The sequence below is a fragment of the Haemaphysalis longicornis genome, unplaced genomic scaffold (genome assembly GCF_048455015.1).
Source record: "Haemaphysalis longicornis isolate Haplotype H1 unplaced genomic scaffold, Haemaphysalis longicornis Haplotype H1 scaffold_3, whole genome shotgun sequence".
Lineage (NCBI taxonomy): Eukaryota > Metazoa > Arthropoda > Arachnida > Ixodida > Ixodidae > Haemaphysalis > Haemaphysalis longicornis.
Window position 1 is genome coordinate 186,684,264 of NW_027526335.1, and position 14,476 is coordinate 186,698,739.

The window sequence follows — 14,476 nt, forward strand, 5'->3', positions numbered from 1 at the left end:
AAGCATTTTTCCTACATTTATATCTGCGCCTTTAAAGAAGAAAATTGTATACCTGAAGACGCTTTGATAAGTACAGGCCGCCCGAGCATTGGAAGCCTGAATGAGGTACTTCAGGTGAGCTGCTATCTTGATAAGGGTAACTGAAATATTTTAAACTGAGCATCTTGGCCAAGACCAAGGGCTCCTTCAGTTACAACACAGCATCAAACATTATATCAGTATTTGGGCAGGGTCGCATGCATGTAGAGATAATATTGTTCCGTGCGTTTCGATTGACCATAGTTCCAGTTTTGTTTCTGGTGCGGTGTCTGAGGTGTATAACGTAGAGCATTTGTCTACAATCGTACTGTTTACAAAGTGGATCTTTTGCGGAAGCATGTTCGGAGTGTAGTTGCGGAGTGTAGCTGCAGCGACTTTCCCTCCAATGCTGTTGAACGTGCGCACTGTTTGGGCGTATTCTCTGAGGTGAATTGCCACCCCGTAATTATGAAGTTGAGCCATTTCAAGCACTTTTCGTCCCAAATTTAAAGAGAACGGCATGCCGATCTCGGATGACTTCGCCGCAGCAACTCGGCATGTTGGTTGGGAAAAAGCTGTTGGAGTTCGCCGAACGTCGACCGCATTCCCCACAGTTTATGTTAAATTACAATGGGCTGCCCATAAATGATCAGTACTTTGCGTATGATGCGGAGGCCAACAGCTTCCCTAACGTAATGTCCCGAGTTTCAAACTCTGTTGCATCGGTCCAATCACACAGCGCTGCTACCAATGAGCATGAAAAAGGTAGCGTGAAAGACGCAAATCTTCGCTCTGTTACGCCTCAGCGCCAGCACCACGCAAATCCTCTGCGTAGGAAGTCGAGAAGGGAGGCGGTCTAGTATCACCAGCCTCCACTATTCTAATAATAAGGGGTTTATTTCCACTTAGAAAGCCGTGGACACCATTTTCATACTTCTTGCGAACACGCGAAGTGTCATTAACAAGCGTGAACCTCTTACCTGTGGTACTGATACGTGTAACGCCGACATAATATCAGTACCAGCAACTTGGGTGCATTCAAATGTTCATGACCACGAAATTTTTTTGAATAAGTCTAGTTTTATTATGTATCGGCACGACCGAACTTTGCGTCAGGGCGGTGGTTTGTGGCTTGCCATCAGGAAATCTATACCGTCATGCGTCATTCATGTTCAGTCTGAGCTTGAAGCTGTCTGGGCATGCGTAGAAATTGGGCATCGTACATGCATCTTTGGGGTCTGGTACCGCCCTCCCTCTTACCCCCTAGTTTTGTTTCCAAATTGCACGGTGCCGGCAATTTTGTTACACACGCACCCCAATGCTTCGCTACTTTTGTTAGGCGATTTCAATTTTCTCTCAATTTTATGGACTGCTGTACCTCCGAAATGAATCCCGTCCTCTACTCAATGTACCAGATTTTTAAACTTGTGCTCTATTTTCGTTGCCCGAACTAATTCTCGAGCCAATAAGAGTCCTAAATGCAATCGCTAACACCCTTGATCTAGTCCTGACTACTAACCCGGAACTCGCCCCTGAGGTATCATACTTACCAGTACTAAGTGATCACCTGCTAATCTCATTTGAAGTTAAAACCTTTTTCACAAAAACGATCAGCAGAACCAAACAAATACCCGATTACCGCAACGCAAACCTTGACATTATTAACGCCGAACTTTCCTGGCTTATTGGCACTTAGAGCACTTTCATGAAACAATGTTTGGAACAAATTAGAATGCTTTTAAATATGAAGTACATGAGCTGATAAGAGAATACATTCCCTTGCGCAGTTTCCGTTCTAACCAAAGCGCACCATGGTACAACACCCACCTTATACGGCTATGTAATCGTAAGAAACGTTCTTTCAGGGCAGCTAAGTGCTTTCTTTCCGACCAGCGATGGGCTTCTTAAAAACTCGCTAACAATGCCTACGTCGACGAGTTAAAACGTGCCAAAATAATTATCTTCAACACACATTGCCCTCTATGCTTTCTAACGACCCTAAGACGTTTTGGCTCGTTATTAATTCCCCAGAGCCTAACACTATACAGCTATTTGATTCCAGTGGCCCTTCAATACCGAATGTTGACTGTCCATGCATGCTTAACAGTGTTTTTTTCCAAACGATTTCGTAACGTCTTCTCGTGATTTACCTTCCTGTGAGATCAAATATCAGTACCTGCCAATGAACCCTGTCATAATTGATCCACAAGGTGTTGCCAAAATTATTGAATCATTGAAAGTGCCACCAAGCCCAGGCTGTTACCTTATCACTTTATTATTCCTGAATAGCACGGTACTGCATTCGTCGGTTGTTCTGGCTCATATTTTTAAGCAGTCACTAGGCAGCCTTGCTGATAAGGAGGTCGGAAAGGTGGTGCCTATCCATAAGTCCGGTAAAAAAGACTCGCCTAGCAATTATAGACCCATTTGCTTAACCAGCATCTCATGTAAAATCTTAGAGCGTATCTGGTACTCCAACTTAGTAACTTTTCTTGAAATAAATTCTTTTTTTTCGCCTTATCAGCACGGGTTCAGGAAAAACGCAGTTATTTTGTTTCGCTGATAAACCTAATATCATTCTGTACCGCGGTTCATGCGAGATTCCTTTTTTCTTGATTTTTCAGGAGCTTTCGATAAAGTATGCCATAAATCTCTTCTATTCAAACTCAGTCAACTTAACATAGACAGTAACACGTTTTCGATTGAACAATTTCTTCTGAACCGCTCACAGTACGTAATATGTGATGACCGAGAACCGTGTCCTAGCCCTGCTCACTCTGCATGCAGTGCTGCAAGGCTCGTTATTAAGCCCCCTTCTCTTTTTAATTTATATAAAGGATGTAACTGATTGTGTTTCGTCTAGCATAACCTATTTGCTGATGAGTGAGGTATTTTTCGCGAAATAATTAGCGATAACGACACTAGCATACATGAGAATGATATTGACGCGTTGTGCGCATGGTGTAGGAAGCGGCATATTGAACCAAACACTACTAAATGTAAATATATTCTTGTCTCACGGATTTCATCTTCTCCCGCCCTTAGCCACAACGTCATATCGCTACTTAGAGGTTCACATAACTTCGTCGCTTTCATGGTCATTGCATTTTGAACAAATAATCAACAACGCCAACGGAATACTTGGATACCTTCGCCATAACTTTACATCTGCTCCTATTCCCCGTAAGAAACTTTTGTACACATCGTTCGTAAGATCTAAATTAGAATACGCTGCATCAATATGGGATCCTGGCACTGAAACTTTAGTCAAATCTCTCGAACTCGTTCAACACAACGCTGCGAGATTTATTCCAGGCAATTCCAGTAGAGTATCCAGTGTAACATCCATGAGAAATACTTTGCATTTGCCTCAGCTCACCAATAGTCATCAGTATATTTGTGTTTGTTTATTTGATAGAATAACTATCACAGTTCCTACTTGCATTCTATCTTGGTTTCTGTGAATTCGTATGTTTCTGCCCGCATTGATCACCGTCATAAGGTTGCAATCATGTCCTGTAGCACAAAATATTGTTCTCAGTCTTTCATTCCTCGCACAGAATATCACTGAAACCACCATTCCGGGCCAATCGCCGCCATTGAAAACCATCACCAGTTTCGCATAACTTTAGCTAACATGGTTACTTTAGAACAAAATAGACCTGTTTTACTCTACCTTTTTGCTGCATTGTATGATCTGTTCTTTTTGTGTGTTTGTAATCTACTCCCCTCTGTAACGTCTCAGGCCTTGAGTGTAAAATAAATAAAATGAAATTAAATCCTTCGGGAGTACGTTCACCAACAAGTATTACGAATATAACGAAATTCTATTCCGAAAGAATCGAAGAAATTGCATTGGTTTTAAAGTGTTGTCGGTACCACGTAGATCTGATGCTATCGATTTTAAACTGAGGCCTCTAGCGCAAGCAGTACACCCATTTAAACGTCGCCAACAGAGCCAAGGTGCTAGTCTTATCAGTACGGTCCTCCGGGTTTAGCGCTGCCAAACACTTTCACTATCAGCTGCTTCTTTTATTTTTCTGTCTCCTCTTCCGCACCTCCATAATGCCGGCCAGCGCTATAAAGATTATCAATTGGACCCTTTCCCTTCGTACTTCTGTTCTATCTTGACAAAAACGTCAGTTTGGACATCGCCGCTGCAAAAGGCTGTTCATTCAGAGCTCGAAAGGTAAGCAAAGTGTTTTGGCTTCTTCTTTCGTTGAAATGTTTGATTTTTCTCGAACCCACTATATATATAAACACAGATGCAAATACATATCTACAATTGCTTAAATATATTGTGTGAAAGTAAGCGTGATCACTAGAATCGCCCTCGGTTTTATTGATCGCCTCAGCAGACCAAGTTACGGTTGATTAAACGTGTGATGGGAGCCTCCGGTACAAAGCAAAAAAGAATAATTTTTAACCCTTGCCGATGTTGTTCGGGTGTTGTGCAGACCACATTTCTTCGTAATTAAACACAGTATTTTCAGCCTTGTCATAGGTTAAGTCACTGGGCGAGTTGGCGTAAGTGTAGGGGAACACCGCACGTAAACGGGGACAACAGTGCCCGAGACGAAGACAAACAAGCGCTGTGCTCGGCTTACTCTGTTTCGTTCCCACTGGATTTTTACGTTTTTTATACGCTATGTCCCCATTTCCATTTCTCGATAGCCGCAACAATCAATTTCAATTTCGTTGTGTGTAGTTTAATCCTTTAGGTATCAACAATACGTGTCCTGCGTTAGAAGCTGTAAAACGTCTTTATCATTTTGATTCTTTTCAGGATATATTTTACGCGCGCTCTGGTCCTCCTTCGTCTGTTCCTACAGGGTACGAGGATATAAAAAATTCTCTATTAATATGAAAGCGCCAATTGAGGATGGAATCGTGTACTCTCCATTCACCAGCACGGAAATCCCAAAGTGCTCCTTCTATGAGGCAGCCAAAAACTCACTTCTTGTGAATCCCACTAAGATGGCTATGGTAAGTTTCTAACCTTAAATTAACGACATTTTTCCGTTTTAAATTACGATGCAATATGACATGGTCAGGCTTGCTATTTCTTTGTAAACGCAAGGGCTAAAAGATACTTTTTTTGGAAACCGTAGGTGCGCTTGACATTTCAGAAATCTTTAAATTGACTCGGAGCACCGAGGAATACCTCAAGACAATTCCCGGAGAAGAGCCAACTGATTTTCAACCGAGGCGATAATAGTAAAATGCAGTTGGAAAACGCATTATCCAGCTAAAGGCAAATATGGGGGTGCTGTGCTGGACATCTTGCAGTGTTGATGAAAGTCATTCCACATTCGAGTGTACGCAGGTTCAGCTACTTTGCGTCAATGTAATAAAATTACGGAACGAAAAACTACATATGAGATGTCAGGAACGCACACACAATGGCGGGGGTGAAGTTTGACGTGTGTCCTGCGCAGTTGGCTTCAGATAACCACGAGTTAGAAAAAAACAATGTGCCCGCATAGATGACACAATTATTTACACGTTATAAGCGTTTATATGTTTAACTTGTGCTAAAGCCAGTGGCTACCTACGGTCTAACCACGCAATGGTGCTGGCTTCTTTTTTCTTCGCGTTTTCCTGCTGGGCTCGAGCCCCCAGCACGCTTGGCTGAACGTATGCTACTCCGTTTAAATATGTACATGTCATCCCGGAGTACAAAGGTGTAGGAGATTATTCACGTCCCTTTAGCTTTCTGGAGTATTTTTTTCATCAATTTCCAGATTTTTTGTGTCCAATGCGGGGAGCAATAGCAGCGGAACCGTCCAATGTACCCCACAAATTAATTGCAGGCTCGTAATATATGTCAGTCCAGGCAAGGACCTCTGTGAGTTGGGCATATTTAGTCCAAATCGCGAAACGGTGCGTAGCCATCGCATCCAGTCCAGTCTAAGTGGTCGCCCCTATATGTCCGTGTCAGCTTTGGGGCCAAAACCAGACGCTGACATAATGCATTAAAGCGGCAGTTTTTCGAGCACCGAATTTGCCAAGGAAGAACAAAACCCATGGGACGATTTTTCGCGTCCCATCTACGGACGATTTAAGTGTACATCATTATTTCGTTCATGAGATAACCGTATTTTAATCCTTCATCATAGTCGTTGCGTTGTTGTCTCATTTGGAACCGTTCTTTTTATCGATTTTCGGGAAACTGTTTCGACATAACAGAAGCCCAGTTTTACGCAGGCTGCACGACTCGAGATCTTAGTTAGTCTTTTTGTTCGAGCAACCGGTCTGTGGAAGGCGTATTAGTTTTTTGACAGCCAGCTATCAGTTCCACTAAGAAAACTATCGCTTTAAACGTTGGCGCAGAAGTTCCACCGTCTGCGGGGAAGGCGACCCAAAAGCAAGCAGATATAGATCGTGGTGGGCTTGTACTGCATTAAAGTTGTGGTTCCACGAGGTCGAAGAAAACGTAGAAACGGCATTCGCTTTGCTCTCATCGGCGCCAAACTTTGGCGCTGCATTAGCAGCACCCAGACTTGTACATCGACTCTCTCACTGTTGTTTCGCGGTTGGACCCGTAAGCAACAGTGCCATCCATGATACAAAACTGGTGAGACCAACCAACTACAATGGTTTATCTGGGTCGTTACCACCACGGCCACGCCAGTTTCTCATATATTTTGCAGTTTGGAAACGACTAACGTGGAATGTCACCCACCAGTTTGGTCATTAACAGCGTGGCATTCCGCCCTTATCACCCACATTGGGTAAACGTGATATACCTTTCGCAGTGGATGTCCTCACGGGAATAGAAGAACGTCAAATGTTTCGAAAAGCCACTCGCGGCCAATTATTATCGCTCCACACAACAGATGGGTGCCGAGCGAATGATAAATGAATATTTTTGCATTGGCCTTGCGCAATATCGTTTCAAGATACACCAGAGAACCTGGATGTGAGGTGCACTTCTTTATTGCTTTTCAACCTCCATTGTTTCCCTTGTGCATGGTGTAAGACAACATTAGGACAATCGCGCTGTTTCAAGTGAGTGCTTGAATGGTATTAGTGGTGCTTTAGAGACTTGGTCCATTCTGGGAGACGAAAGAGTTATTAAAAATCCTATAGATTGCTTTCTTGAAGGCAACGTCCGTAGTCTTGAAGGCGACGAAGACATAACGTAGAGAAGGGCATATAGTTGTCCTAAGAGCGCATACATACATGCTACATAATACGTAACGAAAAACCGAAACCCGAGGAAAATCTAGTTCCAACACAATAGAACGCATAAAATATGCAGAAAACTAGATACTACTATTCCAGTACAGGTACATTGGAATGATGTAAGTTGTATTAGGAAATATGACTGTAAAGTTGAAAATCTCGCAATACGACCGCATTACTGGAGGATGAGACAAACGGTTCAGATTGCCATCATAGGCGTTGACTGACATAAATCTGAAACTATATGCTACTTTGTGGCTAGGATTTAAACGTTATGAAGTGGACGCGTGTTCAGTGAGAGTGAGAGTAACATGCCCTGAAAGGGGGTGAGAAATGAAAGACAAGAAACGAAATAATGGGCCGACACTCAAGTGAAGAGGGCTTCTGAGCTTTACTATGGCGACGCTGAAGTTCTGTGCATTGTCAAACGACGGGCTCGGTATTAAATGGTTTGTTTGATTGATTGCGGGGTTTAAAGCGCTGAAGCAACGCGGGCTATGAGGCGCGCCGTAGTGGAAGGCTCCGGATTAATTTTGACCGCCTGGGGATCTTTAACGTGCGCCGAAATGTCGTACACACGGGCGTTTTTGCTTTTCGCCTTCATGAGAAAAGCGGCCGCCGCGGCCGGGAATCGAACCCGCGACCTCGTGCTCAGCAGCGCAACGCCTTAGCCCCTGAGCCACCGCGGCGGCTATTGAATGGTTTCCACTTAATATTTACTCTGGCGGGGAGTACGAGATGTAACTGGGCATTTGAACATGGATCTTACGGAAGTTACTTGATAGCTGTTTTGGCAACGATATCTGTTTGGGCAATCTTTGGTAGCAAGGTGTATTTCAAAGTAGGGGCGCTGCTTTAGCACACAAGGATTTCGTGGGCATTGCCACTGGTTTGGATGATGTCTTGGGAACGCCGAGATACCTGCAACGGCCAGGCTTACGAGCAGGATCCGAATGGCATAGGCGAGAGCGTAGGTGTGGTATTAATGAAAAGCTTTTTACCTCTACGCCCCCAGGGTTCTGTCGCGGCCGTGGCCGTGAAGATAAAACTCCCGCGAACAAACAAAAGAAGTTGCTGTCACCGCCAGCAAACGAACGTGGAATGAATAGAGAAACGGAGCGAGAGCCCGTTCGCTTAGCGATTTACCTACGAGCCCACGCGGGGGCGAAGTAGGCAGATGGTGCACCCATTAAGCACATCGGGGGGTTCCCGCTGAATCCCACGTAATGCCGTCACACGACCTCTCGCGAAGATGTCTGGCCCACCCACGGCACGTGTAGCGCCCGTGTGCACGCCTTGCGCCTGTGCTTGAAGTTATAAAAATTTAAGGAAATTCTCTGTTCTCCGTTATCTGGTTAGGTTAGGTTCTCGGTCTCTGCCGCCGATATCATTACCTCCGTCTGCGGCAGCCGAGACGGGGGAGAAGGGAGATGGGGGAGATTGTCTAACACCGCGTTTGATCCTCGTTTAAATTTATAAAAAGAACAGTTTCCACTCACCTGATTCACCCATACAGCTCAAGCAACAACCTTTCATGAATCATGCATTGATTTGCCGTGAGTGAAAAATGTCTCTTTGAAGTAATAAAGGGTGCAGTTAAGCGCATCTCACTTGTCTCTGGTTTCACGCTTTGTAGAGCCACGGGTGTGAATTCAGATGACGTCGTATAGGTAATCGTTGTAGGTTTCTTTTACAGCTTCGGGTTTCAATCACCTTCACTGGGTGGATTGGCTGGCATTTTTTTCGAGTGGATTTTGCGACGTTATGTGGCATAATCGAATAGTCGTACCCGCCGATATCGTGGTAAAGTTTTGTGGCCAGCGGGCGTTCTTTTTCTTGAGTGCCTATGGCATATCACTCACCAGAGACGTTGGAGAAATGTCGGCATTTGTGTGATCTCTATACGTTGGTAATACCGTTGCATGTAGTGAGCCGTGCGGTTAAATTACAATTGGGCCACGATATTGTAGTGGTAACAGGCAGAATTATGGAGTTTTTTTGTCGACTTTCTGTTCTACACAATTAAACTCAACCTATATACGTCAAGCAACCTAATTCCTCAAATTAAGGTTTCTCTGCGGGCTAGTTGGTAACTTCTTGTGGTAATTCTGGTTAAGCGCCAAGCTCAACCCGAAGGTATAATAACAGCAGAAGAAGAATCCAGGAAGAATACATAAAGGGCCTCTTCCCTGTCCTTATTCAGTCCTAGAGTTGTCGTTAGCGCTTTACCGAAATTCCCACGGCTTTATTCTCGTCATCCCCATCTAACTGCGCTACTTACATTTCTTTAGTAAGTTTGGCCTTGAGGGAGCTTTAACACTTCCGTTGTCGCAGACAGAGCCTGTAGGGTGACTCATTCTATGTCCACGCAAGCTGTTTCAGGCGAGTGACGTAAACAACTGAAGTCTTATTGCCACAATGGTTGTTGTAAGTGTGCCGAGATCGTCGCTCAATCTGTTCATCAAAACAAAAGCAGCAGCTTCTTTGCAAGCACTTGCTTACTTTAGCTGTTCTTGCGTACGTCTCAAGGTTTATAGTTGAGCTCACGACATTGACGGTTGTAACGCCCCTACGCCGAGTGTTGCGAGGCTACCATAAAGGCAAGCTAACGTGATTTTCTGGCTCAAGGATGGCAACTTTCTCTTGGCGTTTCTCATGGGCGTCGAAGGGAAGTGGGATACTCAGAATGATTCGAGGCAGGCCACGATAAAGAAGGAAAGAAGACCTCGCGTCTCATTCTTCGCGGCAATAAAGGCGTAAATAATAGCCGCCAAGACAGCATCCCAGTTACAGTAGCGATTGGCCATGCAGATGGAAAGCTTCCTAATGTCGGGTTTGCGCGCTTTTTGTGGCTACTCGTATTAAGATGGCCACGTGCTCAGTGCGCGCTATGCTCCGCGCGGCAATGAGAAAACTACTCGATCACATATGCAGTAAAGTAAGGACAGTCTGGACCGCGCGCGTCCGCTGTGGCCAACACGAGGAGTTGTTTTCCCGCGCCGTCCACTGTCAAAAGCCCTGGTGCTTTTTCGCCAACATAGAATTGATGTCCCTCGCCGCTTGAAACAACGTGCATGGTTTCTTGGCGTTAGCAGTCTTAAGTGCGATTTCGAGAAATAATTGCGGGGAGTTTCTTCGAGATAATAAAATCAGAAAACGCGTATGTATACAAGCCGCGTTTATTAGTTTCGCGAGTACACTTAAAACCGGCTGCGAAAACATTTGTGTTTAGTGATTGCGAGTTTCTCACTTTGCTGCAAAGGCGTTTTTTGTGGCTTTACTTGCCCCCAAAAAGCATCGAAACTCCACAGAAAAAACTCTTTGCAATGAGTTTGTCTGCAAGAAAAGTTATCCCGTTCCGGCTTCAAACACCAAACATTGGCGAAATGGGCAGTTATCTGACAAGCCAGCAGTTTTACAGTCACCTGTATTTACGACATATCGCTACTAGCGTCAGACTACTCTTGGCGCTGAAAAGTGTTCGTGTCTTCGTTATGTTTAGAAGCAATGCTGTCACAGATGCCAGTGGAGAAAGAAAGAAAGAAAGAAAGAAAGAAAGAAAGAAAGAAAGAAAGGAAGAAAGAAAGCCATAAAGAACGGAAGAAAGAAAGTAACAAACCAAGAACAAAGTAACAAGAATGAAAGAAAAAGGAAAGAACGAAAGAGAGAAAGGAAGAACGGAAGAATGAAATAAAAAAATAAAAAAGGAACAAAGAACGAAAGGAGGGAAGAAAGGAAGGGAGAATTATTTATTTAGCAATTAATCACCTATTTATTATTTATAATAATAATTAATTAATTAATGTACGTGGAAAAACCTATCAGCTGGGTTAGGTACTCTCAGTGAAGGGGCGCCTCTAACTAGGGTCGTCTCGATGCTGTTTACTCAGCTTGATTTCTAATAAAAACACATTTCAGTCTGCTTATTTATTGTGGGAACAGCGAAACGCGAAGTGAATAGTTGGAGAGGTGGGCGGAAAATAAGGTGAGAGACATTTAAGTCGGAGAGTGGAGAACAATACCGTCTTTGGAACTCATTTGTAGAGAAGACGAGGCGTACAATATATTTTATTTTAAATATTAGGTGAAATAACCCCCGCAAGCTCGGCATTTGAGTTTCCTTGCTGTCAACGTAATACTCTAGGCGACGTTTGCGGCGGACGGAAGAAGGCCCAACTTGTTGGCACATGCATCGGCTGGGTGTGTTGATCCAAGGAAAGAGACGTGTGAGCCTACAAGCACATTGACAAAAAGAAACACTCTGAAAAAAGGGCCATATGCATTGGTATTTATCGCCCAGTAAACTAAGGCCTGGTTCTGGCAGACGAAGAACTTCGCAACCTCGCCCCTCTCGAACAGATGTATATACCATAGGTGCACTGTCATGCATTTTTTGTGAAAATGTTTACTGTTGACAATATAGGTGCTGGCACCGTAAAAACGAAACTGATGACGTCTCTCAGCAGGCCTGTGCCTTTTTTCAGGTGCCCCTCGTTTAGGTGAACAAAGAAGTTTCTGGTTTCAAACTAAATGAAATTGTTTAGGATTTATTTCATCTCTGAGCATCGCAGTTTCGTTGGCGCGAAGAGCAACTTTACCTCCATCAGAACAGTGGGAATCAAACTCGTACTACGCCCATGGGAAACGGTATGAAATAAACAATTTTTGGAAAGGCTGGTTAGTGCCCTCTTCTGGTAATAATTCTTTCCTATTTTACACCTTTATAATATTAACATAAAAATTTTTTGGGGCAGCACTAATCAAGTACATGATAAGGCCTACCAATTCCCCATCAGGATCGTTTGGCATAGCCGGGAGCCGAGAAGCGTGATTAAAATTCTAACAAAAACATTCAACAACACAATGTCTGTAAGCGACATGTGATAACGATGAGCTATTCCAGGAATCTGTGTGAAGTTCAACTGAATTCGCCTTAAATCCCTTTCCAGCTGGTAGTTTGAACTAGGTGCAGAAACATCAGGAGGCAAAGCTTTAAGTGTTTCTGACACAGAATAACAGGGATTGCTTTTGTTTTACCCATCATAACTGAGACCAATTTTGCAATGGGGCTTTGGTGTCAAATACTGGAACGGAGTGTAAAACATTTTTAAACGTACTTATGCAAAAGTGCTTTCAGATAACAGTTTCGTCTACCAGCTTGTTAAAATCGGAAGGTAGCAATGGTTTGAAAATCATCGTCGTGTTTGTGAATACACAGGTCATGCGCAATGGCACGTACCAGAAAACACGAATTGGAATTGTTTCAGTTTTTCCGGCGTAAAGGAGTTAATATACAGAGTTAAGCGTTCGTGACCACAGGTAATGGAGATAATTTACAATGACTTTGCCTAACACAACCGAATAAATGCTGTCAATTTTTTGAAGAAAGATAATACGCCAATTTTTTGATAAACATAAGGAAGCCGAAAAATTTCAAGGTCAGTGTACAAATTGGAACCCCTCAAAAACTGTATGCAATACAAATACAGATATTGGAATGAATAGTGCATTCGCTCTGTAGGCAAAACTAGTATTGTGGTGGCCTTGAAAAAGGTTTTGATAAATTGGAACAAACCCTAAACGTTTGCAACCAACACACAAGGTGACTGGAGGATTGCAAGAAGGTTTGCTTTGTTTGGGTTCGAGATGTTAACTTTTTCCACGGACTTGGCTTACATATGTCAACGTGCTTTGTGCAAGCGGGCTTACGCATTTTAGTTTGACCACCCTTTAGTTTATGAAGGTATTGATATCCAGTTCATAAAGAGAATTGCGGTGGCAGTTCCCCAAAATAAGCACAGCCTCGTTTCAATCTTTTTTTTTTTAATTATTTTAACCAACATTTCGTGCTCAACTGGTGCAAGTTCAGCATCACGGCGAGTACGCTCAAACATTTAGACGAGCGCGCACACCTGTTAAAGTACTGGCTTGTCTGTAGATTGGCACATGGGGCAGCTGGTTTGGTAGCATGGTCTGTGATTTCGCCGGCCTAGTACAGCTCTAAAGTACATGCAATGCTCGATAGAGATGTGGCGACGAGTCAAGCACGGTAGCAGACGGCGTGCTTCGAACGTTCTCATTTGCAGCCCCACACACTGACGTTACTGAATTTACCCCCCGCAATGAGGCTTCTTTGTCGCGCGGTATTCGTTCACTCTGTGGCCTTAAATGGGAGGTTTCACAGCCCGACCAAACAACATTACCTAACAACGCAGTTCCTTCACCGTGTGGCATTCTTTCGGGCTGTGAAACTTGCTTGAGAGGCTTCACACACCCGGCTCTCCGTATTTCAAGGTCGATTGACTAGCGCATTTTAGCTAAAAGATTCATAAAGCGTACACTTCACTGCGAATAATAGGCAGTACGTCAACACGATTCGGTGCAGTCCGCTTACTCAAGACACGAATATTTCATTTTGCAGGTGAACTGTGTTATCAGATCAGCGATAGTGACAGCACCCACCTCCTCGTAGAACCTGCCCTTGCTGAAAAAGCTTTGAGAGCAGCAGCAACGCTTAAACTGAAGGTGAGTGTTTTTCCTAGACGCGCAAAAAAAGGTGCGTCATTGCGTTTTCCGGGTAAATAAATTACAATCAAAGAATGTCAGTAAGGAGGACAAGGTTCCGATTTCGCGGTAAGGACAGCTCCCACTGCGGAGTGGGAGCTTTATTCCTTCTCTCATTCCGCCATGAACTGCTCGAATGAGGGGAGCAACCATTCTTCGACGTCAAAATGGAGGTCAAACTGTAGCTTGCAACGAGTACTGGTTGAACACTGCCTCTGATTAGAGGGGGGTCCAGGGTCCAGGAATTTCCTGTAAAAACGAAGCATGTAAAAACGAAGCTTTTACATCCGTCTTGCCGCAGTACTTTGCGAGTCACGATTATGAATACAGTAGGGATATGGGGTGGCACCCGCTCATGCAGATAGATAATTTACTGCGGTAGATATCAATAGTTTAGGGTGTAAGAGTTTGGCACGCGTCTACCCCGTGTTTCGCGTGCCCGCTCAAGCGTTTTATTTGACACAGCGGCTGTCCATGGCGTCTTGTGTCTTACTTTGTCTTCGGCTCCGGGCGCTACGCGTCCTGTTTATTTTACCCACTCAGCAGCGTTCTTACTTAACGCAGCTCTGCCGGGTTTCCATCTAACAGCATCCCGGCGTCTGGTGCACATACCTCTCTGAAAAAAAAAAAAAAAACTACTGCCTATTTACCATAGCAGTAAAAGTGAACCTAACCCCATTGACCATACTATCGGAGCACGCAATGT

At 44.0% G+C, this 14,476-nt stretch overlaps 1 protein-coding gene across 1 annotated transcript in view; it reads left to right on the forward strand.

Annotated features, from left to right (window-relative positions):
- LOC144175595 (uncharacterized) overlaps positions 1-14,476 on the forward strand; it is an 80,693-nt gene that overhangs the window by 43,705 nt on the left and 22,512 nt on the right. The window contains exon 13 of the mRNA XM_077704657.1: positions 13,628-13,731. Within this exon, the coding sequence (XP_077560783.1) occupies positions 13,628-13,731 (104 nt within the window). The remainder of the gene's footprint in view (positions 1-13,627; positions 13,732-14,476) is intronic.